The 27,085-nt window shown below is 38.0% G+C and overlaps 1 protein-coding gene across 1 annotated transcript; it reads left to right on the forward strand.

Moving 5' to 3' along the window:
• The first annotated feature begins 2,168 nt into the window (after positions 1-2,168).
• Positions 2,169-27,085, forward strand: LOC129720883 (farnesyl pyrophosphate synthase). The gene is made up of 5 exons (XM_055672764.1): positions 2,169-2,783; positions 24,341-24,647; positions 25,062-25,423; positions 25,918-26,144; positions 26,208-27,085. Exons 1-5 carry the CDS (start codon positions 2,572-2,574, stop codon positions 26,387-26,389), a joined length of 1,290 nt encoding a protein of 429 aa, XP_055528739.1. The 5' UTR covers positions 2,169-2,571; the 3' UTR covers positions 26,390-27,085.

Here is a 27,085-nt window from a genome sequence, read left to right on the forward strand (position 1 = left end):
ATTTGTTTTAGGATAAATTCATTTCAGGATTTGTTTTTATTAATTTAATTTCGTTATTTAATGCATATGGGAAAAAACAAACACCAAATATTGTTCAGCAACAGGATAGCGAGGATCCTAAACTAGTTCAAAAATAAGTAACACTGCTCCGATGAGGATTTGAAACTTTACTGAGCGCTGGAGACCAGCTCCAGGTCGTTTTATTATTATTCTACATTTTCTAACAGTTGGGCCAGGAATGGAATCTAGCGGAACGAAATTATTAGCGCTCTCAAGGTTTGACTAATCGGTTTCCGATCTTGTACAAAGTTTTGGTATAGTTAGGGTTTCATTTTGGATATTTGAATGAGTTCGGAATTCAGCCGTGAAGGTGGCGTTGCGATGCCGACTTCTTTCCCTTACACGCTAGGGCTTTGCGGTTTTCGACAAAGTTGTAGATCTCTAAATTCTATGAAACTTTACAGAATATACAAAATGTTTTACTCTTCAAGTTTCAGAGATCTTCGAGTTTTTATAAAATTTGTCTGAATTTCACGTTTTATTGTGATAATATTATGAATTCCCTCGAGATAATTTCTTATAATTTTTTTCTCGATACAAATTGAATAATTACGTCGTTTCCTTCCGAGTACATAAGTTTTTGAAGTACTTAAGTGAAAACATTACACAAAATTTGAAAAAAATACCTAATTTGTGAATTAGATATCTCAAACGTTAGCAAGTACCGGTCGAACTCGATTATCCGGAACATAAAAAAAAATTCATTCCGGATAATCGAGTTTTCCGGATAATCGAATCACTCAAAACATACTGAAATTTTGCGATTAACGAACATAAAATAAATATTACTTTTCTTCATTTTACTTGTATGATGCAGTGGCGTAACCAGAAGTTATTGCTGAGGCGAAAAGGGGTAAAATAAAAAAGCAAAAAAAAATTGGACATTGATTATTTTCACTTAATTCGAACATGTCCCAAACACGCCGGAAGTGACTTAAATGGTAACAAATATGCCAGAAGGGATGGTAAAAGCAAAATTTCGGAATAAAAATTGAAAACGGACCAAAAAAAAAAAATAAAAATCCTCATAATCGAGTCTAAAATTCCGGATAATAGAATTCCGGATAATCGAGTTTCCGGATAATCGAGTCCGACCTGTATTAGCAAACCATGATTTTTTCTAAAAATTGTCCATCGAAAAACCTTATTTTCTGAGATTTTTAATGATGTGTTTTTTGTGTTTTTGTGATATTTCAGTTTGAATATAACCATGAGATTGTTTTACAATATTTTAGTCCCATTTAACCTGAGCAACTTCGAAAAAATAGTTTCTCTATGTTTAGAAATAACCGATTTAGATTGAAAAAACACCCTTTTTGTAGGCTGACTATACGTACCGTTTTGAACGGGACAGTACCGTTCTTTCATTTATTTTTACCCGTTCCGTTTTTTAACCGTTTTTTGTACTGTTTTTTTAGTAATTTTTTTTTTAGATATTCCTTTGAAAATTTTCGAACTAAAGTTTCACAATAAAATTTGTTGAGTTGGAAATTAAGTTTAAGTTTAATTAAGATAGTACCGCGCCACTGGAAAGGACCTTCTCAATCGCGAACGGTATGTGGCCTGCAAAATCATAAATTTCATGACCTTATCGTCAAAAATCACTACTAAAAATTTCATCAAATGCTAAATATTGTACAGAATGAGGCAGGTTTATTAAAGCAATGATTGATTGTTTGTATGCTTCAACTGATAAACTATTCTAAATAATAATTTTCATATGTATCCCGTTTTTAAACCAATTTGTCCCGTTTTTCCCTTGATAAAATCTGGTCAGCCCATTTTTGCATCAACATTTTTCCAAAATAGAGTCAAATGTTGATTCTTACTGACGAATATTCTTCAGTGCTCTATTTTCTGAGGAATGATTTTTCAAACACCAAGCAAAAAAGATCGTGAGAATAATTCAACCTATGTTCAAAAACAAAATCCTCATGATATGTAAATAATAAATATTATATTTTTTTACAACTCTACCCAATGCTCCGTCGTACCCGACAAACCTCGCTTCCACTGAGTGTAGTGATTGTACATGCGTTCGTGTGCATCGTTTGCTTCGTCTCTGTTTACTCTATTCATTCAACCTTCGCCAGCATAAGACGTTGCGTTGCCGTGTAGCAAGAGCACAGTTGTTTTCGACTCGTCTAGGTGATCAGTTTAAAGTTTTCTGTTTTCGATTGTGAGTTTCGGAGCCTCAGTAGTCTGGTTTCATTTGTTGAGCTAATATTCGAAGAAGAGAAGAAGAAAGTGCTGGACATAATTCCGTCTGGAGTGACATTTTTGGGTTACCCAAAACGAGAAGCTAAACAGAAAAAAACGATTTACTTTCAATGCTTGTATTGGTTGTCAGTTTTTTGAAACGCAAATCTTTCGCGAGATACCATAGAAATAGCATGAATGATAAACTTTCATTGTGAGGAAAACCGAATTCGAGCGAGTAAAAGCGTGTGTCGTTTTAGCCTTTGGGGCGTTATTTGAACAGAAAATTAAGGCAAAACTTTCAAGTAAAACATGCTGTCCACATTGATTCGATCTGGACCGGCCGCTGGCCGTCAGCTGATCCGTTCGGTGGAAACGCCGAATTCTCTGCAGCACATCCGGGCCATTTCGAAAAGTAGCGAGGTCAACCATTCCGAGTACATGACCATGCGAGAAAATCAGCAACAAAAAGTGAGCCGGGATTATCAGAGCAAGTTGCAGATAAGACTGAAGAAGGTGTCGAGGTAAGTGAATCGGTACATGACCCCGTTTTCTTTTTGGCAGAATTTCACACAGTTTCATGTTTAAATTTTTGTTCGGATGAATGATAGAGGACAGAAAGTTATCGATTAATTTTGGGAACTTTCTAAAGTAAAACACAAATGATAATGTGTCTCGCCAGCGAAATGAGAGAGACCTGAGATGGATCAAATTCTGCAATCAAAACAAAAAGTGTACCATAGCAGGATGGTTAATAGTCACGTCGGACGGTCCCGCAATTACACATACTATCAAAAGCTCGCACGCAAGCACTGGCCCTGTACGCAGTTGCGCAATACGGAATGGAATACCCTCCGTGGCACTGGCAGCAGAGTGTGTTGTGACTGCGAGGCGCTCCTGGTGGGATCGCTGCAGCTCTAGCAAGAAGTCTTCCTCAAGCTGATTTTGTTTGTCTACTGCGAAAGGAGTGTGCTATAAATAGGTGTAGATATCTTCTCCGCCCGAAAAGTTGTACAAAGTGCGAGCGAAGGCTAACGCACGGCTCGCCCTGGCTGCCGGCACAAAGTCCAAAGCACAAGGTTGGGTTTTATCATTTTCTATACCTTCTGAACGATAGGACAAGTGGATGGATGGATGGAATACAGATTTACTTTTTCTGAATTCCATTGTCGTTTTTATCTTCTCGCTCGGTTTGGTACCAGTGACAACGAACAACAATTTAGATAATATTTTTTTCTGACACGCCGCTTAGTGGAGAAAATGAAAAAGACATTTGTCTTCACTCGACTTAATAACAAATCAAGTCGAGCTTCCCGTTGGAATCGTTTCTACGCCATACTGTACGGACCGTTATAATGAAGGAAATTGGTAGCATTCACTTGCCGGCACATCTTCAGATCAAACCTGTGCGACGATCATTTTATCGACGGCAATGGTTCACAAAAGAAAACTCAGGGTTACAAACTGTGGCGAAAAAGATACGATAAAAAACGTATAAACAATCCAGTATTTACAATCGTCATCGGTGTTCAAAAAACATTCCCTCTGAACTACTTCGTGGTGGCGGCGGTGCATGAAAAATTATCAGTGGAAGTGGTGGTGCCCAGGTCTACTTCGTATAGGCTATAAGCATGCCAAGCCGAATGCATTGTACACGAAACATTTTAAGGTTTCTTCCTGAACATTAGCTATATGTAACTATATGGATCTCTTTCTATTTCCTAGTTTGATTTGATATTGCAAAACGAAAGAAATTTGCTGTCTGTTGTCTGTTTGTATTTTGGAAGAGTTGTCGAACCGCCTCTCAAAAATCGCTGGAGACACTTTGGGAGGCTTGCGATTTTTTTTTTGAATTTATAAATAAAAACAAAAATAAACTGCGCCGTTCCGCACTGCTGTTGGGCCCGACACATTGAAAATCATAATATTTTCAATGGCTAACAACGTAGCCCCCATGTGTACAACGAATGAACGGCTGGCCAGAGTGGGCAAACGCCAAGCCAGGCCACGCACCCAGCGCATGATAGGGAATGGCTACGTTATTTATTTTTCCAACTCCTTGTTTTTATCGCATCATTCCTGTGCTTCTCTCGTCTGGTTCTGCCTGCTGTTGACTCATATGGACGGTAATAAAAGGTGAAATGTACATACATACATGCACACACATATCCGCCTATCTGAGAACCAGGAACGCGATGTCAGTAACAAGGGACGCACCTATTTCGGTCCTATTTTCAGATTTCGTTGGTGAAGCGTTTTGTAAATTTTATCGACGACCTCACCACTTGGCCTCATTAAGTTGGGTGCTTATTTTTAGCCTCCACGCATGTGTCGCAGTTATCTCAAGGAAAATGGAGGCAGTTTTGTTAAGAAACCCATGCCCGAGAAAGTGAAAAGGTTCATTCATTATACGTTTGAAATAGAAAAAAATCTTTATATATCATATTCCTAAACTCAGTTTTGCAAACTGCAAAATAGCCCAAAAAAAGAACGTTAAAAGAGTTTTTCTCAATCACAAAGTTTTGTGCAGTCACATCACATCCATTTCAATGTTGATCAAGGATGAACAATTGGGTTGTATAGCTATTCACGGATTTCCGATTTTTATATATCATCTGAAAGAGTGTAATTTTCTGAGCAAAACGTGATGTTTTAAAACTTTATGTCATTATCCTTCGACTTTTAAATGAAGAATTAGAATTCGCTCCAAATCGCTACAATGACAGTTGGTATATGGGCGAACTGTCATTGCAGCGATTTCGAGCAGATTTCGAGCAGTTTTAAATCTTGATTTGAAAAGCGAAAGACAACGATAGAAAAATTTTTTAAATCACGTTTTACTCAGAAACTGCAGATCTTCCGGATGATATAAAAAAACTGATATAGCTAAACAACCCAATTATCGATTACTTCATTATTACGAGTTTACTTTTGAAAACGGACCAGTTTGTTGTTGGAAAAATAGATGTACAATGTAGAAAGTTGAATGTTCTATTTAAGAAAAACTCCGTCTCAAATCACTCAAACGGGGAACATATTTTTTTCTTCATAGCGAAGGAAAAGCCCAAGAGCCAGTCAAAAACCGGTCGACGGGGTATTGAGCAGGTAGTCGCCAGCCAGAAACTGCTAACCGAACCGAGACAACTCGATACATCGAACAGTAATGATGGTAATCCTATTCCGTAAAAAAAGAATGGCAACGTCCTACAGCTGGTTATAATTCGATGTACAATAGGTGGGAAGTAATTAGGATAGGTGCGGCACTACTAATTTTTCTCGAACTTGTAGTGAAATTATAGAACGGGTCAGGGAAGGAATACTTTTAATTGACTACCATAAAATTGGATTTTCTAGAACAAATTTGGAATTGACCGAACAGTCCATTTTATAGAGAGTTATGAAACAAGCTTTTACATGTTGCTCAACAACTGCACTGCTAGAAAATTATAAGTTTACTGCAACAAAAAATTACTACATACCTTGGAAAACCTCTTTGACATTTTATAAAAATTTAAAAAATCCCTCATTCAAAGTGTATAACTTTATGTTATCAATATGGTGCGTCGCTAAACCGTTATCATAAAAAAGTCCGAGTTTCAGGGTAAATTATTGGGGTAATTTTTACTGGTGGGTAAATTTGAAAATAAATCCACCGACTTACATCTCGAGAAATCTTGACTTCAAAGTTTTAGTAATCGAATTTCAAAATAATCCATACTCGATTCATGCACTATCCCCGCGAAACACGTCCAAAAACTTATTCAAGACATTCTCAACCAGAATGTATTTGTTTGCGGCTTTACAATTATGATTATCTACAACTGATTGAATTTCCAAATTGACTTAGGTATGTTATTTGTAGTGGCTTAAGTTTAATTTAAACATTGTTTTTTTGTGGAATGAATGGTGAAAAATAAAATTCTACTAATTGTGTTTTATTGGAGAAAAGTAGGCGGGTTTTAAAACGCCAGAAAGTTTCAACTTCAAATTTTTAATGTCGATTTCTTTCTACCAAATGGATCTCCATGAAAGAAAAATACAGACTATTTTCATGTCCTTCGAGAAGAACGCATCAGATTGGATAGACTTGTGGGCATGCTTGGTTTCGCTCTTTTGCTCTTTGAATGCTCATTGGGCTATATTTTGTCAAGGAGGTAGAATTCGAACAAGTCATATATGAAGCACTTGTAGAGACACTCTATCTTTACAATTTATCTGAACATTGTAATGTTGAAATTGCTATAGTTCCATAGCCAGAGTTGTTTTGTTTTCGTAGGTACCTACCAAAAGAGCATATCTTTCGGTTTTACAAGCTTGGCCTGACTTTTACGCTGTACTTATGGCAATTTCAACAATATAATATTTGGACAAATCGTAGAGACAGGGTATCTCTACAAGTGCTTTAAATATGACTTGTTCGAATTCGGCCTCCTTGACAAAATACAACATAATAAGCATTCAAAAAGCAAAAACGGTATGGTCCGATGAAGAATTGACCTCGGACTGGTTGGAGGGTATGTCCGATCTACAAGAAAGGCCACCGCCTGGACTGTAGTAATTATCGGAGCAACACTGTTTACAAAATTCTCTCTGGTGGTATGCTGTTTCATAGACTGAGGCGGCTGTCGGAGACTTTTGTTGGCGGTTACCAATGTGGTTTTCGAGGGGGACGCTCCACTATGGACCAAATATTCACCCTGCGACGGATTCTTGATACCTGCAGACGTACCATCTGTTCATTGAATTAAGGCAGCGTAAGACACAGTAAAGAGAAATGAGTTATTGCGAATTATGCTCGAAGATGGTTCCCCACCCTTAAAAGCTCTACATCATGCGTTACTGCTCAGTTATTCTTGGAGAAATCGACTGCTCGGCTCTTTTGAGAAAGTTTTCTTTGTATTCTCCTTGTTGAATTTAACGCAAAACACTGGATGAAATGTTTTGAACGCCGTTCCATCGCTCTGTTTTTGGATATTTTGAACAAATCTCCAGAATAATCCATACCTTCAACAAAATTAGCCAACCATTCGATTTTGGATGTAGGTACCTCGAATATTTACAAACAGAAATTTCTATGAAAAATATTTCAACAAAGATTTACGAAAGATGTCCGTGCAACTGATGCGAATGGTACTGAAAAGTTGCAATTACTAGTGATCGAAAAGAGCCGGAAGCCTCACTGTTTCAGGAGTGTGAAATAATAGGGGGATTAGGGGCATAATGAGCACACGGGGTGAAATGGGCACCCCTCTTTTATGCGAAACTACGCATTTTTCAATACAATGTGGTATGTGGAACTCGTCCCTAGTTACTACAGTATCTCTTTATGTAGAACAAAAGTGATTTGTCTGTTTAAAATATGGAAACGATTTGAAAAAATCAACTTGATTCTCGGATGTTGGAAAAATTATTATTATTGCGCACTACAAAATGAGCTTCTACGGTCGCTTAAACGACTCAATCTAGTATGTAGACACATCAATATGACGTATGGGTCGTACCCCAAATTTCACCATCATTGAAGTTTTGATTTTAAGCTATAATTAGTGTTAAAATCTCATGTTGACTTTAGCTAATTCGATAGGGGCGAAATGGTCACCTTTAGGTGGGGTGAAATGAGCACACCTTGTCACATAAACTTTCCTGAAATTCATCTCAGTAGACTTGTGAGTTTGTCTGTTTCCATAGTCAGTGTTTGTTTAGAGTGATGGTGCGAACATATATAAGAAAATCTTCGAGACCAAATTGGTCAGAGGGACTGCAGGCAGAATTGGCCACCATAAGGCGCGACGGGACATTCACGAAATAAGCCGCCAAGTATCACGACATCCCGCGACAAACGTTGGCCCATTAGTTGTACTTCTACACAGTTTCAAGATATGTTCTATAAGAGTGCTCATTATACCCCGTGGGTGCTCATTGTGCCCCACACATCGACTGATTGCTAGTTTTTGATGCATGAATTTGATTTGTGTTTTTCACCATTTTACGATAAATTTTTCAATTTGTGAATAGTGTACCTTTAATTATAAATAGTTAATTCAAGTTTTGCACTGGAGACAGGTTAAAAAAATAGTCGTTTTCCATGCTTAAATCAGCAACCAAGTTAGGGTGCTCATTATGCCCCTATTCCTCCTAACCGGTTCAGTACGAAGCCAAGTTAGAAGACTGGATGACATCTAATCTGTTCGAAGAGCTCATCTAGAAGTTTGATACAATGAGCTACGAGCAAAGAGAATTTTGAATGTTCTAGACACCCAAACCTGTTGAAGCAAATCTCAAATCCATCAAGCTTGTATGTTTTGCTCCAAATGCAATCAAATTGTTAACCGAAAAACAAAAAGCACGTGAACAATACAATACAATTAAAGGACCCATGTAACCATTATCCAACCAACGATCATAAAATGCAAATGTCTCCCTTTACCCGCAGCTTCTTCAACTAGTGGAAGCACTATATGAAATTGGAATATTTAGCAGCAAGATTTGTTCAGCATTGTAATCAAATATTCTGATATTTCTGACACACCAATGATTCATCTGTCAAAATATCGCTCTCTGATAAGTGAGCACTTTTGATCCCAGACTCCGGACTGGACTTTGGAACGGATCCAGATCGAACCGGAACGAAAATGGACGTTGGGAGGACCAAAATCCGGATTTAACTTTTCATTCCGATGTCAATCACTACAAATCATGAATATCTACGTGGTATTCGAAAATTTATTATTTCTTACTTACGGTTAAACCAAGCTTCATTACTTTACATCAGTCTAAATATCATTATTCTCACTCCAAGTTGATGTTTAATCTTTTACGATCGAACAACCACCGGCACATGTAGCGGTCAATTTGCATGCGCACTATGCCCAGCGAGAGATCAGTTGGTGAACGCGTGAATTCATCGCCGGGTATGCAAATTTCGAAAATAACATTTGCAAGGCGCGACACCTCCTGCCCATCATCTATCTGCGATGTTTGTTTGTCCGAATCGCTGGTACACTGTCCCCACGCAGCGACCAAAACGTCGACTGTAAAATTTCGTATCAGTCGCCCCACCTGTGCTAGTCGCGATGTTATTGACCTAGTCTCAGGTACGTGCTGCGAGGAATTCGGTTGTCTGTTGCCACCTCGGGCGAGCAACCATGTCTGTGAAAATTAGTATCAAAAAAGAACATCCGATCTTCGCTTCACCACTAGCCAGTCTATTCCGGGCATTGGTGGAGAAACTTGTAAAACGAGATTTTTCACAACACACCACCGTCATCGGAAGGTAAACATTCAAGCCTCCTCTTCTGATGTGTTTGTTAATCAGTTTATGATCCACTGTTGTTTCGAGATCGCTTGCACGCCACCCATCCCGAGATAAACAACCACGTCATGATCTAGGCAGACCGCGCGGGAGGTGCGGTCTAATGTATGTTTGCATTCCGTTAACTGCGCAGTTTCAATCAACCCAAACCAGAATACACATTTTTTCTAGAAGGTCATTGGAAAGTAGAAGCCGTTAGAAAATAAGATCGGGGAGGTGATAACGCAACGCGAAGACCTCCTGCAAAGAAGTTAGGTAAACTTCTCGTCACTGATAAGCGAAGCCCGGTAAATACTGTCGGCACAGTAAACAAGCATTCTTTTCGCGCTGCTTGATTAGCTTGCTAGTAGGACAACAATAATTCATTTTTGCTGAGTAGCCAACCACTTGACAAGGGACTGCTACGTGACATACCGAATCTTCTCGGGCTTTACTGCTGGTATTTAATTTGAGATAGAATAAAGCTTACCACTTTTCACAATTGATCTTTTTATCTGTGCTGAAGAATTACAGCCACAGTTACATCTCCGTTCCGTTTGTTTGCCCTTGGCAGATGGAGGACGGATTTCTACGCAATATTTATTACTTTGTTTACTGGCTCCGAACTCCGAATGGGCTGCTCGGAGTAAACAAACTCTAGTGTCTGTTCTTGGTGATCTGCTGTTGGAGTGCGCCTTTTGCATACATTTACTGCGACCCTGAATTTGATCGGTAATATAGCGGATGATCAACTTGAAAAATGGATTTAAACAACTAGGTTCAACCTTCAAAAACTGGTAAGCTTCCCAAGTATAGTATGATAGGTCAAGTTTTCGACACCGAAACAGTTCTGCTCCCTTCCGTGAATTGCTATTGATATTAGCCATTGTTTCTTGTGAAGTTTTCGTTTGCTGAGAAATATTTGCCTCATTATATAGATTTCTGCAGAATAAGTACCAGTAACAAAATAAACACCAAAGCCATGATGAGCAATTCGGAACTAATTTAATTTAAAAAAAAGTTCACGAAAACAACAAAAAAGTCGCAAAGTTGAAAATAAGGATTCTGGTTCTAATAATAACCTTATATGTGAGAGATTCCGCACTACTTTGCGAATTGATCTGATTTAAATGCAAGTTTACGAAGTCGTTTGGGTTCGGTAGAGGCGGTATATCAAATTGGCACTAATAAATAAAATACATATTGTTATAAAAACAGTGCGTCTACTTGAAACGATTTTTTCGACAGAGTTGCACACTGTAGAATATAAAATCCCCAATAAAAAACTAGCAATCAAAAACTGCGAAAGAATAGATAAAAAATCCATAATTTTACAAATTAAATGTGAATGATTAGGGTATGAAGTTTTTATTATTTTGAATTGTATAAAAGCAATTTCATAGTGAATGTGAAAATTTTCATATAATTTTTAATTATCATTTTTGATTTGACTGTAACTTTGCACAAATGTTCTTATGAAATGTCGTATTATGCTCTTGGTACTTTTTTCAATCACGACTCATTTTTGAGAAGGACTTATGTAAAAGATTTCGTAGATTACAAATATTTTAAGAGCTAGAACGGTTTGTTTGAATAATGTGATGTCTTCGGCAAATCTATCTGTACATGATAATTTAGTTTCTCTAGAAATTTTTTTCAGTGAAACGGTAAAAACAAACTTTTTTCAGAAATAATAGTTAAAAATTCATTATATACCTATCACAAACATTTTATTTTTTGAAATTTTTTATGAAAACTACTAAAGCTTAATTTTTTTAAAAAACTATTTTCTTTTGTCTTAACCAAAATGGCTTATTTGATTTATGAGCGTTTCCATTACAAATGGTCTAATATCGATTATTTTTATTCGAATGAAACTTTGCTCACGTATTTGACTTTAAAAACTCAGCGTTTTCCGAGGGTAATAATACGATCGATATAACACAACCCATTCCTTGACATCAAAGAGATTGTATTATTAATTCAGAAGTTATGGTTATGTTCACATTCACGGAGATTTATTTCTTTGAGTTGAATAATAATTCAAGTAATGGAAATAACTTCTAACGTATTCATCCAGTCACTGACACTTTAATGTTGTTTAATTTCTATTGTTTTAAATTAAATTCAAAGTAATTTGATAACGGATGCATTCACGAAACTTTTTGATGCAAAATTTCAACTATTTCAATTGTTTAAAATCAATGGAATAAAAATAATTTGAAAAATGTCGAGATTAAATGCATTTTTGAAAGCTATGCTTTTTTTCATTTCTCCATCATAGACTTTTTGTCAGGAGTTGCGTTATAACTGCGAGTTTCTTTGAAAAAAAAAGTTGAAGAGGTTGTGTATGAGACATGACCGCAAATTAACGAAGAATTACCTGTCTTATGTCAATGTATCTCTTGCAATAGGTTAGGGAACATACTCAATTGGAATCGATCAATTTGATGGTCGGTACATTTAAATAATAATTCTTTTCCAACTCGTTCTAATGCTAAGATTACGAGGGACTATTATGTATTAACATGTTTATGGCAGTAATTTTTATCCAACTCCAATTAAATAAATCTCTGAAAATAATGTAACCCTAAGCGAATTCAAAATGTTAACTGGGGTCGATTTACGGCTTTTAGATATCATCCCGGCTCCGAGAATACTCATATTAGGTGGTATTTGGTCATTTCTGATTGTTTTTCAAAGATCGGAGATCACTAGTTTGAACTTCAAAATGGCATCTGGCATAAATTTCTGACCTCCAGATATCATTCCGACTCCGAAAATATCCATACTGGATGGTATTTGGTTTTGTTTGCTCCTCTGATTGATCGAATCATGCGTTCAAAACTAAGCTCTACATTTTCCAATTCCTCTACATTTACAATTTTCTAATCGATTGCTGCAAGAATGAAGGGAATACGATAAAAACGGACTGAGCTATTAGCATTTAAAATTGGACAATTTCCGTTACGCTTTCGATATTTTCGATATTTCAATTTGCACCCCTATTCCAGAATGTTGCCGAAATTCGTAATTCTACGTCAAAACTAAAATAGTTCGACTCTTTATATTTTGTAAGTTAAAGTTTTAGTACATTGAGGATTTCGGAAGGTCGAAAATTTTTTTTTTATTGTGTATATTTTTTTGTTCTATCGATTCCCAACAATTCGTTCTTAGCCAGTATTTATGTACAACAAATTTTCTGAGCTACAACGCTTTGAACAAAACCCATGCCAAAATGCATACGCCGTTTTGAAAAATTGGTCTTTAGTCTGAAAAATTTCTCCATCTGTGAAAAATACTCAATTTGCTTAGTCAAAGACGTGTGCAAAGTTTGATTCAAATAAAAAATGGTTGATTAAATTTTTGCGAATTTCAGATCATTTGGCATGGAAACGTTCATACACCTTTTTGTGGGCGCCAAATTGTGGTCGAGAAATATGTTCGTAGGAAATTGAAATTCTAAGCAGTCTAAATAGTCTAAAATATTGAGTGCGCAACTAAGTTCTCGCTATTTATCAATAGATGGTGTCAGTAGTTTGTGTGTGTCGATTTTGACTTATCCAAAACGCGAGGAACCAAGCTGTGAGACCTATTTTTTCCCAGTTGCAGTTTTGTGATTTTACCCAGGTGTCTGTTGTATGCCGCACTTGTTGATAAAATCACAATTATTATTTAGCAATATCACTATTGAGTGTGAGTGATATGCTTATTATTTATCCGTGTTTGTATGTATGTTTATACCCTTCCTATTAAGATTATCCATCTACTATACTAGCATTGTTCCTCCTGCCAAATATCGCGAATCATAATTCTCTAGAAAAGATTCAGTTTTATTATGAGATGGGCATGAGTTACTCACAGTATAATAAACTTTAACGAGAAGGAAGGATAAGTGGGGATCCTGAAAAACCCATGCTAAATTTTTTTGACATCGAACGGCCATGCTTCTACTAAGATTCGAACTCACGATCATTAGCTGTTGAAACAAATGGGAAACAAACCGCGTTGAGGCGTTAGTGATTTTATTGTGGCGTCATATACTTTTAGTTTTATGAAAATGTTTGATTTTGTGCCACGTAATCGTCATTTGCAGGAAGTGTTACTTCTCTCATTTTATTAAAAAAAACAGGGCTGAAGTGCATCGAGAGTAAAAAAAATTACGAAAATGTTGCTTTAAGTGAAACAACGAACCGAGACTGGTTCTGGCGGTAATTCCGATGTTGACATCTGTCCGCGTGGAGGAAGAATATAAATATTCGAAAACGTTGAATTGGAGGAATTGTTCAATGAGGATCCATGTCAAACGCAGAAACAGCTTGCTTTGGCGTAAAAACTTACCCACCAAGTAATTTCCAAGCGATTCGGAAACAAAAAAAAATATTGCATATATTTCCCAGTAAAGCATACAGATGTGCTAGCGTTACTCAGCTTACTCATATGATCCTCATAAAATTGTGTGTTTACTAAGATTACATAGTAGGCAATGTTAACTACCCGACATAAGTTTGGAATCGCTTTACTGAGTATTGCAACAACTAGTTTGAATATTGCAGTAAAGTTTGCGCTAAAAAAACGGACAAAAATTACCGATTTTTCATGGGTTTACCTTTAATCGCACTGACGAAACTACTCATGCATCATAAATCATACTTACCCATGAGTTAGCAAAAAAAAAAAAAAAATTGACAGCTCTATCAGTCAAACTCTAACTGTGATGGCAAAAAAAGTGAAGCTACTTCGTTCAGAAGTGTGCGCGTTCAAAGAACGGTATCCCGCCGCGTCAAAAACGGATATGCCCGTTCCGGCATCTACAACATCTTGACACTATTGGACAACGATCAGAGCATCGAATGAAAGCCCGATTCCGGACGGCCAACGACCCTGAGCGACAAGAAGCTTCAAAGGATACTGAAGAGGAAGACCGAGTGAAAAGTGGCTAAATCGCTGCGTGCACTTGGCCGGGAGGTTGGTGCATGCGGTAAAACATTGAAAAAGTCACTGGAGAACATGGACATACATGTCAGGAAGCGGTAGTCCCATCCACTGGTTTCGGAGCTACAGGCAATGACGCAGCGACAGCAGTTGAATAAGATGGTCGAGTCGATTTTCCTGGCGTATCGCGACGTGGCAGTAGTGATGGACAACGAGACCTATCTCACCATGGATGGTAACGACTGGCAGGGTACTTCGTATTTCATTTCTCCCACGAAGGAAGTGAGCTCTGAGGTGAAATTTATTTCACACACCAAGTTCCCCAAGAAGGTGCTACTGTGGCTGACAATCAGCGAGAAGGGGATGTCAAAGCCGCTCTGCAAATAAGATAATATAATTACAATTAATGGGAAATTTATCCAGATCAATCTGTCTTAGTTTTTTTCATCACCATCTGAAAAAAGTCAATTTTTTACCGCAAATGTCGAAGCAAGTTTTTTTTTACTTTTTACTAACTAACAATAAACAAAATTTCTATTCTTTCTGCTCTGACACTAATATAGAATTTTAATACAAAATTTTGACTAACAAATAAACCAGAAAATAATTGATAATAGCTATGATTGTTTTTACGTTGAAACGGAATAGAAGCCAGAAATGGCCAACTTCGAATTTCCGCGCAAGACTGTGAAAACTTATCCTCATATTTTCTCGGGTTGAGGTTAAGGTGAAACAGCGTAAGAGACAGAAATGACCGACTTAGAATTTCCAAAGGCACAACCTGTAAAAACTAATCCACATGTTTGCTGGAGTGATGCGAACATATGGATATGTTTTCCCAGGTGATGCATTCCTTTTTCCAAGCCTTGTGCCTTCGAAAATTCGAAGTCGGCCATTTCTGTCTCCTATACCGTTTCATCTTCATTCATTTCAAAAATCGATAACTGGCATTCCATCTGTAGCGATGTTATTCTTACAATAAGTTTCGCTAAATGTCAACGAAGCAATATAACCATATTTGTGTTCGAAGGTCTTCCGAAACTGACGTTCTGTATTACAAAAACCTCTCGGAAAATCTTCAATACTAGCAAGCATTTTTCACAAAAGTAAACTCTCAGTATTCATGAATGAAAGAATCAAATTAAATGAAAGGAGGTCGAGCAAAAAAGACCTGATCAACTAATATTCAATTAAAAAGCGTGTGAAAAATCGCGTTAGTTGAGTAAACGTCGTCAAAAACGCATTATCGTAAAAACGGCGTTATTAGAAAAATCGTCAAAAAACCGTGCAAAAAACGTATCATATACAGCCCAGCAAAATAATTGGTTCATATAACTCGCGCTTATTCGGTAAAAAATGTCCATATAAGATGTATGAAATGCGCCTATGTGTACAAATATCGAGGCCATATTAGTACATTGTGGAAAAAAAATTGATTATGATTTTGTATAACTTCGCAGGCTACCTTAAATGGTCTTATTTGAAATTTTAAATTGCACTCTGTACGACTTAGAGGAATGACGCTTTTTACAATTTTATGTGACACGTTAAATTGCTCCATATATAACCTAATATTGCCTTTTATACGTTCTAAGTTTTATACGATATAAACAAATTTAATGTTGCATCTTTTGTAATTTCAAACTTGACACGCACATTTGAGCGATTTAGAATTAACATCCGCTTCTGGTTTGCTGGGAGTTGAGTAATTTTTTATACAGGTTCTACACGCAGTCTTTTGTATCGAGTTCAGCGTAGATTTTTGCCATGAGGGCGTGGCCACGCAGTTTCGCGAAAGACAAACGGAACAAAACACTTTGTTGAGTCAAAATATTTAGGCAGTGGAATTTATTCCGTCCATGTTATTGTTATCCGTGCTCGGGAAGCAAGCCAATAGCGAGGAAAATGTATGGGAAAGCTTGACCTTAGAACTTTTCACCTTTTTTCACAATTAAGCAGTAAAGCAACAATGTTAAACATCATATCAAACAATTGTTACACATTTTATCTATCCACCGACATATAAATGACTAAGATGCATTAAGTCGCTTGCTATAATCGTTTGAAATCTGACGCAACATTTGCCAATTTCATTTTCAATTTCACAAAATGTAATCTAGTATAGAAAACAAAAACATAGTCCTACGTCAAAAATCGTAAAAACACGTTATTTGAAAAATCGTCGTAAATAAAACTGTGTAAAAGGACCTTGCTGAAAAATTGAAAAAAATTCACAGATAATATCATTGGAATGACATGTTAGGATACTAAAAATTAGAAATATTTTTCTTGACGATTGTTTCAGAAAATTATTAAGAACACATTTGGTCGGCGTGCGACTAGACCGAACCAAGCGCCAAAAACTTTATTTCGAGTAATCGGCGATCAAAGTTTAACCACCCCGTATGTTTCCTGCAAACTGATGCGAAGAAATTTGGTTATAATACCATTATAAACTGTTCAAATGGTTTTATTTCATCATGAAAGATAGATTCTCAAATTTAACATCCACTGGTGTTAAAAACTCAATTTTAAAAAAAATGGCGCTTGGTTCGGTCTGGTAGCACGCCGACCATTTGTTGTATATAACCCCCGTATTAGTCTTGAAAAATTTGTTCAGTAAATTCGTTGGATTCGTTAGTTTATAGCTTCATTCAGAAAATTGTTTTCACGCTATTTCCTGATGACTTAAAAGTCTCAAATATGCCTGGAAGTGAAAGCACACTTACGTAATAACCAGTTATAATTATTTACTGCAATTCTGGGTTTATGAGTTTTGAAATTATATCTCGTGTATCTATATTATATCTCGTTCACGATCAATTGTGCAATTTTATTGTTTTCGATATTTTCATGTCAACTGATGATATAACCATCTTTCCCGAAGAAACGAATTTGCTAGCACCATTCATTTGGAAGATAGATATTAGTACCACCTGTTGGAAGGAAATTAAAGCTTACTGAATTCATTTTAATATAGATATTTTCATGATGAACAGTACTGCCGAAGCCACGTTCGCTCCGTCATTGTTCAACTGCTTCGAAAAGAAGATTCGTATCCTAATGCTTAACATAGAAAGACTCAAGTCTCAAACCTTGACGCGAACGAATCGTTACTGATCAGATGTAAATATGAGAAGGAAAGTGTTATGCTCGAATCCGCATTCCTTGCACACAATCCTCCAACATCAGTTCGCTGCTATGAAGGCGTTGTATTCATACAAAAGTATTATACACGTCTTTGTTATACTTTGATATAAATCAAGAATTACAAAGAGAGTTGAACACCGTCTCAGAAGAACAAGCAAATCTGAAGAGGAATGGTCCTACATTAATTCCTTGTGGGACTACCGATTGATGTTTAGACTATCTATTAGTTTATAAATCTATATGGGTTCTATTTTCATACGCTTTTACAGACAAGATAAGTATCTCACAGGTATCTGAGAAGATTTGTACGAATGAAAATCAATAATCAACAAAAACAACTTTGTTGAGTCGACTCAAGCCACGCTGTAAATGTATCTCTACAGCAAACTCAATCTTCAAAGAGAAAACAGCATAATTTTCAGTGGACTTATCTCTCCGATGACGCATTTTTTACAATCAGTTGTAAATGAAAATAAAAAATGCTAATCTCGAACAACTCGTAAACTTTCCACCGAGCAATGGTCACTTGATGCGTGCAACTCTTCACGTGCTCATCGTATCGCGCAGTAACCTGGCTCACTTCAAATTGTTTAACCTTTTTTTCTGGAATGTTTAAACACTCGACAAATCACAGTTGACAATTAGTTAGAAGAAAGCAGCGATTAAGTGCTGCTTCGAATGTGCTTGTGTTAGAAATCTAGTGTCAGCCAAAATAGCTTTACCGCTTGTGCTTGAATGTTATTACCAAGGTCAAGTAGCCGGCTTTGGAACGTTATTATGGAACAGGTTACGGTATCCGATAGATACAGTTGTTGTTTTTTTTTGAAGTAGAATACTTCTCTCAGGAAGTTCGGCTACATAGGGATGTGAAATGAAAATCTAAAACCGAAAAAAGTGAAAAATATGTCCAAATTCAAATGCTAATAAATCGGTTAGTATTCGATAGATTTCCTTCGTTCTTGCAGCAATAGATTGGAAAATCTTCTAAGATTCCTCCCAAAATAAGATAATTGTAATTTTATTATTCACACTATTGTACTATTGAAAATAGTCAAGCCTTGTCAAAACGAAAAATTCGACCTCTGATTGGTCGTTATATGCTTGCTTCCCAAGCACGGTCGACAGGATCATATACCTTGCAATTGAAAACATGCTATTTGGCCTATATAAGAGCCTGTTTCAGCCGGAGCCGCTTATAATAGTTCTGGACATCGACAAGTTGTCAACAGCAGTCGTCCTTCCTTAGCAGCAGCACTAGCCCTGTGGTTGGTCACCACGTCTCAGGAGCAGCGCGTCTTTTCTCAGCGTGTGTCGCCAGACAGCCATTATTCCCCCCGCCCCCCGGGCAGCATGATGATTGCCATCAGGAAATCCAACTTCGGAAATCCAAATGCCTTTTAAGGCAAATAAACAAGTCAAAAAAAGTTAATAATTTTTGTCAACGCAAGCAAGCATTCTGTGTTGCATCCTAGCAATTCAAATTTGTCGCACCCGTCTAATTTACTGAATGTGAAATAGCTTCCACAGTGCATGTTGTCCGTGTATCTTAATTCCCCCAATGTTAGAGCAGCTCAAAAATTGTAATTAGCAACCGATTTTGAACCGCAGCATGCTTTTTTCAAGGCAAATAAAAAAATAATTGAAGGTTAATAATTTTCTGGCATCAACACAAGCAGACATTCTGTGCGGGATGCAATCAAATTCTGTTGTAGTTGTCTAATTTTTACTTTTACATTATTTAGTAAACCTCCCACTGTAGGGGCAGCGCAAAGGCTGCGATCAGCATAACCGACATTGAATAATAAACTGCCCTGTTAGAACGCATTCACAAAAGCAGTTAGTTCGACTATGCAGAGCTAATATGAAGTCGATTCAATCAATCAGCATAGACAGAATTCCGTCGTCTCCCAGCTGCCAAGTTGCAACATGATGCAACACGCAACAGCAAGCAAACGAAATCGCTTGATGTTACAAACCGCAATAAGATACGGGTTAAAACCGTTGCGTGTGTGAGAGCACCATCGGTGTTTATTCGCTCGATACAAACATCAAATGCGAATTGTGGAATAATTCGTCTAAAGAACATAAGGAAATGGTAAACCTGAACTGAAAGGCGTGGCCTATTACGTAGCACCCTTCGGCTATAAAAGAGTGTTTCTGGGAAAACTAGCTACATTCATTAGTCTGAAGGTGAACTGGATGGACCGTCCACAACGTTGACAGCAGTAACAGCAGATATCGGCACTCAGCAGTAACAGACCATAGCAGCCGGTTGCGCCTGTGGTTGCCTTCAAATTAAACAAATCACTTGCCCTGTGGTTGGTCATCACGTCCAGAGTTGCCAATAAAATTTTCGATTTAACTGGAAACAGGCTGAAAAAAAAACTGGAAAAAACTGGATTGCAAATAAATCTTTAAAAAAACCAAAAAAAAGATTGTGAGAGAGCTTTTCTGTTATGGGGACTAAATCCTGTGTCAGTTTTGAATACAGCAACTAAAGAGATAACTCTTCGCAAAAAATTACTCATTCTAATCAGAACTGTTATGTTTCGGGCTTAAAAATGTCCTCTAACAGCGGAAAAATTTAAAATTACGCAATCAATCTATCTCAAAATTAAAAAATAGAGCTTTTTCATTTACTTTTATCTTTAACAAAAGTATTGACGCAACATTTTCTTCCGTTACATCAGTGAAGTTTAAATTTCAATTATTTCTGACTTCGCTATCTTTTGCTATCTAATTCTTCTAACAATTTTTCAACTGCTACGCAACAGAAAATAAATAGCAATTTTTTCCATGGTGTGGTAAAATCTATTTGTTTGGTTTTATCTTAACCATGTCATGCAGTCTTTAATTTGACCGTGTTTCGTGCGAGAAGATAGAACACTGAAAATGCTGTTAAGAATTGTCAAAATAATTTATTTATCTACAAAATTTACATTTTAAAAATATTTCCGGAAACCAATCAGAGCTTGAGTGAATGAAAACTGGATAAATCTGGCAAATATCTGAAAAAACTGGAAGATTTTGGGAATAAACTGTTTGACTGGATCACTTGAAAAAAACTGGAGGAATCCAGCTTAAACTGGAACATTGGCAACCCTGATCACGTCTCAGGAGCAGCGCGGTTCTTCTCAGCGTGTGTCGCCAGACAGCCATTATTCCCCCCGTGTTGGGGCAGCATGATTATTGCCATCAGGAGTCCAATTTCGGAAATCAAAATGCCTTTTTTAAGGCAAATAAACAAGTCATTGAAAGTTAATATTTTGTCAACGCAAGCAAGCATTCTGTGTTGCATCCTAGCAATTCAAATTTACTGAATGTGAAATAGCTTCCACAGTGCATGTTGTCCGTGTATCTTAATTCCCCCAATGTTAGAGCAGCTCAAAAATTGTAATTAGCAACCGATTTTGAACCGCAGCATGCTTTTTTCAAGGCAAATAAAAAAATAATTGAAGGTTAATAATTTTCTGGCATCAACACAAGCAGACATTCTGTGCGGCATGCAATCAAATTCTGTTGTAGTTGTCTAATTTTCACTTTATTTAGTAAACCCCCCACTGTAGGGGCAGCGCAAAGGCTGCGATCAGCATAACCTACATTGAATAACAAACTGCCCTGTTAGAACGCATTCACAAAAGCAGTTAGTTCGACTATGCAAAGCTAATATGAAGTCGATTTAATCAATCAGCATAAACAGAATTTCGTCATCTCCCAGCTGCCAAGTTGCAACATGATGCAACACGCAACAGCGAGCAAACGAAATCGCTTGATGTTACAAACCGCAATAAGATACGGGTTAAAACTGTTGCGTGTGTGAGAGCACCATCGGTGTTTATTTGCTGGATACACTATCTACTGTCTACTGAACGCAATAATCTGCTTACATGCGACACGGGGACGGGAACATTTTCTTCAACCAAGCTGCCCAACACGACACAAAACATGTTATTTTGTTGCTTCAATAAGATATCGGTCCGGCTCGACAGAATGTTCACAAGAAATCATTTTTGTGCATCCGTGCTACGAAACTGAGGAAAAACTTTAGAAACTGAAAAAAGTGGTGGAGCTTATCAAATGATCGCTCTGAGCCAGGAGGAAGTCACACATATTTTTCAAGTTATACCATTCCGCCACGTACGAGAAATAATTCATTCCTATTTTCATCCCTATATAAGAGCCTGTTTTAGTCGAAGCCGCTCATAATAGTTCTGAACAGCGACGACAGCAGTCCTCCCTTAGCAGCAGCGGGAGCGAGCAGTGGGTACCATCGATTATCCGATATCGGACAACTGTGGCATGGCTGCGGATAAGCGTAGCAGTTTCAGCGGATCTCACCATCGATAGCAGCAGGGCCAGCAGATGCAGGTACAGCGGATACCAATGGCGACCACAACTGTGGCATGGCTACGGATAGTGTTGCAGTTGCTCAGCAGTTGGGCCAGCGTATAGCGGCCACAACTGTGGCATGGCTATGCATAGCGTAGCTGTTGCAGCGGGTATATCAGCATCGATAGTAGCAGGGTCAGCTGATGCAACGACACTCGCTTCACTAAAATGCTGTTTCAGTGTGGTAGCGGGAAGCATCAGCAGCAGGCTTGCATGAAGTGAATACATCAGCCAGCAACTTTCTCTAAGGCCTCTGCCATAGTAGACGCGAAAAGCGGCGCGAACCGATTCGCTCGGCCGTAGGTTAATGTAAACACTACATCCTATGATAATTTTAACAATTGTCCTCATAAGGACAACAAATGAATTAATGAAGACTTAATTTTGAATTAGAATTCTTCTCTGGGGAAGTTCGGCTACATAGGGATGTAAAATGAAAATCTAAAACTGAAAAAAGTGAGAAAAATTTCGAATGCTAATAAATCGGTTAGTTTTCGATGGATTTCCTTCGTTTTTGCAGCAATCGATTAGAAACTCTTCTAAGATTCCTACCAAATGCATGAAATTGCAATTTTATCATTCGAACTATTGTACTATTGAAAACTCTTAAGCCTTGTCAAAACACAAAATTCGACCTCTGATTGGTCGTTATACCGCGCTTTCCCAAGCACGGTCGGCAGAGTTATGGACCTAGTAAATTGGGAATGCATCATTTGGCCTATAGAAGAGCTTTATCAGATAATAAACAAACATTTCATCGGATATTAAATTGAACAACTGAAATTTGAAGAACACAAATGATTATTTGAAGAGTTAATATTTTCTCGTTTTGCGATATAATCCAAAGTTAATTATCTTCATCTACATGCATACTCTGACTATTATTACGTGTTTGCGTCGCTTAGTGTTTGGCTACGGTCATGCAGAACGCAAATAACGGCGCGATGCGATTCGGCAAGACGAAATCTGTTGAAATGTATAGCTCTACTTCGCCTCGAGCTGTACTTTTCACCACGGTAATGCGAATCGCATCGCGCCGGCATTCGCGTTCTGCATAACCGTAGCCTTTGTTCCGTTCCCGGTTAATGATGTCGTATTAAATGTGCATATTACAATTCGGCAGCACTTCAACTTCTCATTTGCACAAAATTTAAAAATATTCAATGAACTTCATTCAAAATATCAGACAAAAAGAAGTTACAATACTGCCAATGAACGGTCAACGTTTATTTACTAGAAAAAAATGACTGACACTCAAGCAGCCGGGTTATCTTTCTTGTAAAGGTATTCTACTTCAACCTTGCGGTCGTGGCTTTGCATACAACCTTCTTGTGATTTTTTTTTCTCTATTTTGTACTTGACATTGCAGAATCACGGTTTAATCGCATGCCTTGTAATCATCGCGTTAGGGAACAATCGGAGCATTCGAGTTTGTTTATCTAATGACGGAACGCTGGCTGCGGGGTGACCTACAGAGAACTGCCCATTGCCTCGATCTATAGCCGACTCAGCGCAACATCTGATGCAGAAAGGAATAATGGAACTATGGGGAACCGACTGTAGCTATTTATATACTTTGCTGGAGAGTGGTTCCATTCGAACTTGCGGGAATAGTTTACTATCGCTCATGTTTGTTGTGCTCTATCCAAGCGCAGGAGCGCCTGTCTATTTACATTATTTTTTGCGCTTCATGCTAATTCTTGAATTGTAAACAATCTGTTGTTGAAGTGCTCTGCTGCGCTGTTTCGACATAAAAACAACTTACGCTGTAAGCAGATCGAGTTTTTGAAGGGTTGATAACTAGAATACTCTTGAATGATTTGTTATGGAACTAGCAAAGCTAGAAAACGCACGGCCTGAACACGTGCTAACGGGGTGACGTGATGCGGTATTGATAACCGATTGATAACGCATCGTCGCTTTGCCCGAGGGCCCAAAGACTTTCTGGGCCTTGAGCTGTTGTAAACAATAAGTAGGAAACAAAAATTTATCTTTTCTTGAAACTCAGTGTTTGACTCACAACATTTGGAATCAACTTGTTGATTACAAGTTCGATTCGAACCTTGCCGTGAATGTGCTCGTGAAAAACAATTTCAGCTTGAATGTTGAACTTTTATCCTATTTCAAATAACATAATTAATTTCTCAACTGATAGGGGGTGTCGCCTTGGATCCAATCGAGATAACACCAGCTACCTATAATATAAATGCCTAGCTTTACTTGGATAATCTGTCATAATAATACACATGTTAATCTCAGCATTATAATTATCTCCAAATAATTAATGCAACCATTTTTTCTACTATTCCATTCCAGAACGCTTTCGACATTAAACCACTCCGTACCGGAGGCGGTCCAGCACACTGCGGTCTCGAAAACCGAGAGCCGTGAGTTTATGGCCGTATTTCCCGATCTAGTCCGCGACTTGACCGAGTTCGCCAAGAAGTACGACAGCAAGGTGGCGGATAAGTGGTTCGCCCGAGCCCTCCAGTACAATGTGCCCCAGGGCAAGAAAAATCGGGGCCTGGCAGCAGTGTTGGCCTATCGGATGCTGGCGAAACCGGAAGAGCTTACGCCCGAAAATATCCGCCGGGCTCACTATCTCGGCTGGTGTATCGAAATGGTACGTTTGAAGGCTATTATTCATTTCCGCTCTATAAATAGAACTGTGAATCGTTTACCTTTGACACTCTTGTTATCAGCGCTTTGCTTTGCCGTGTTTAGTTGGGTAACAATATTTGCACTTCTCATAATCTGGCGACGCACTAATTTCGTTAAGCAAACAAAAGCAATGTTGAGCGGTAGGAAGCTGCTGATAACATTCCCGTTTCCTTAGTCGTCAATGGCTCGCGTGGTGTCAATCTCTATTTTTTCGTCTTGACCCCGGACGAGACCTTTGTTACAGGGGTGCTGTCAGTATGTAATCTCGACTCCATTCCGCGGTATGACGTCAATCGACGCACGCTGGCATCCATTATCGCTAGAATTATTTGCTCATCTAACCTCAGCTTTTGTTCGCTCTATTTGTATTTTGCAGTTCCAGTCGATGTTTCTCATTTTCGATGACGTGATGGACGGCAGCCAGACTCGCCGCGGTCAACCCTGCTGGTATAAGGTGGAGGACGTTAAGATGACCGCAATCAACGATGCCCTGATGATCGATGCAGCCATCTTCCACGTGCTGAAGAAGCAGTTTGGCGATCAGCCGTACTACACAAAGCTGGTGGAGATGTTCAATGACATTAAGTTCATTACCACCGTCGGCCAATCGCTGGATCTCCAGTCGGCCAAGCTAGACGTCACCAAATACACGATGGATCTGTACAAATCGATCGTTTCCCATAAGACTGCCTACTATACGTTCTACCTGCCGGTGGCGGTGGCCATGCACATGACCGGGTAGGTTACTTTTTCCGTTTTTATTCTTGAAAACTTATTTGAGTACGATAGTAGCGTTCTGTAAGATTCATCATCGAATCTCAAGTGCAAAGTGTAGATATACTTACACTCGACCCTTATGATGAAATTGACTTTAATTACACATCTGCTTGTCTTAACTTGATTGAAAGATGGCTCCGTTACTTTATTTTTGAAAAATCACCCATGAGGGTTAATTGCTGCTTGTATTTCATTTCTCCCCTCTTAAATTAACGACAGCATTTTGCTGCTCTCAACATTTTACATATAAAAACTATTCTCATACCTACAGCAGAAGCTTTTTATTAGTCCAATATTACGATACGATACTTAAGAAACAGGTCGGTTCTAAATCGGTATTAACAAAAGTTGCAAACTTTAGACGTGTATTTTGAAACAATTGCTGTTGTTCATCATCGAATTGTTTCTCGAAGCAATCTCAATTTAAATCTAACAAATTTCTTTTTTACTTTCAGTTTCACGGATCCAGAAGTATACCGCCAGACGCGAACCATCCTGCTGGAGATCGGTCAGTTCTTCCAAGCCCAGGATGATTTCCTGGATTGCTTCGGAGACCCGGCGGTGACCGGTAAGATCGGCACCGACATCGAAGAGGGCAAGTGCACATGGTTAGCCGTTGTGTGCATGCAGCGTGCCTCCGAAGTCCAGAAGGAAATTATGAAGGAGTGCTATGGCTTCACCGGTAAGTTTTGCCCCTGTCAAGCGTTCCTCCATCAAATTTAACGCTCGTGTTTCAAATCCACAGACCCCGACAAGGTGACCCGCGTTAAGAAGTTGTACGAAGAGTTGGGCCTGCCAACAACGTACGCCATATACGAGGAGGAATCGTACAACATGATTAAAACGCACATCCAGCAAATTTCGCGAGGTCTTCCACATGATCTATTCTTCAAAATTATGGAGAAAATTTACCGACGGGATTGTTAAACGAAACAGAAAAACCTCAATTACACACATACACTTGGATCAATTCAGTCTGAGACCTAAACTAGCTGCAACACACCGAGCACAACAATAATCGTAGACGTTAAGAAACCTGATCATAAACCTATCACTAACGTATTTGCCAGTTTCCTTATCATTGGTTTATTTTTCTATAACCAAATTTGATGTTTGCAGTAAAATTAGCGTAAAAGTAAGGATTTCTAACTGTTGTGGCCACACGGGGGTTTTCAGAAAATCCCATTAACCGTTGTTCGGTTTACTTAAAACTGTTTCATAGAAAACGATAAAGATATGTGATGTGTTTCGCGTCTCTTTCCAGAATGAATTTGTATTTTGCTGTGTTTTACTAGGTACACGAACATTTGCATTTATCAGCCGACTAGCGCCCCGATCTTTATTTCCTAATCATCATGCACGGTGAAAAAAACTAGTGAATGCATTAAAACTCATCTTTGTTTGCTACTCCTTCGAATACTGAAACATTTGTCATTTATTTTTCATACAATGATTATTGATTATTGATTAGTGTTTACGTTCTATCTACAAAATGAGACAGGTAAAACATGAAGAAATACAAAGAACGTTTACGAATAAGAACGAACTAAATAGTTATACTTATCTGTAGAGTACTAAACTGACGTTTGAAGTCTATATAATAAAAAAGACTATACAAAATTA

The sequence above is a fragment of the Wyeomyia smithii genome, chromosome 2 (genome assembly GCF_029784165.1).
Source record: "Wyeomyia smithii strain HCP4-BCI-WySm-NY-G18 chromosome 2, ASM2978416v1, whole genome shotgun sequence".
NCBI classification, from domain to species: domain Eukaryota; kingdom Metazoa; phylum Arthropoda; class Insecta; order Diptera; family Culicidae; genus Wyeomyia; species Wyeomyia smithii.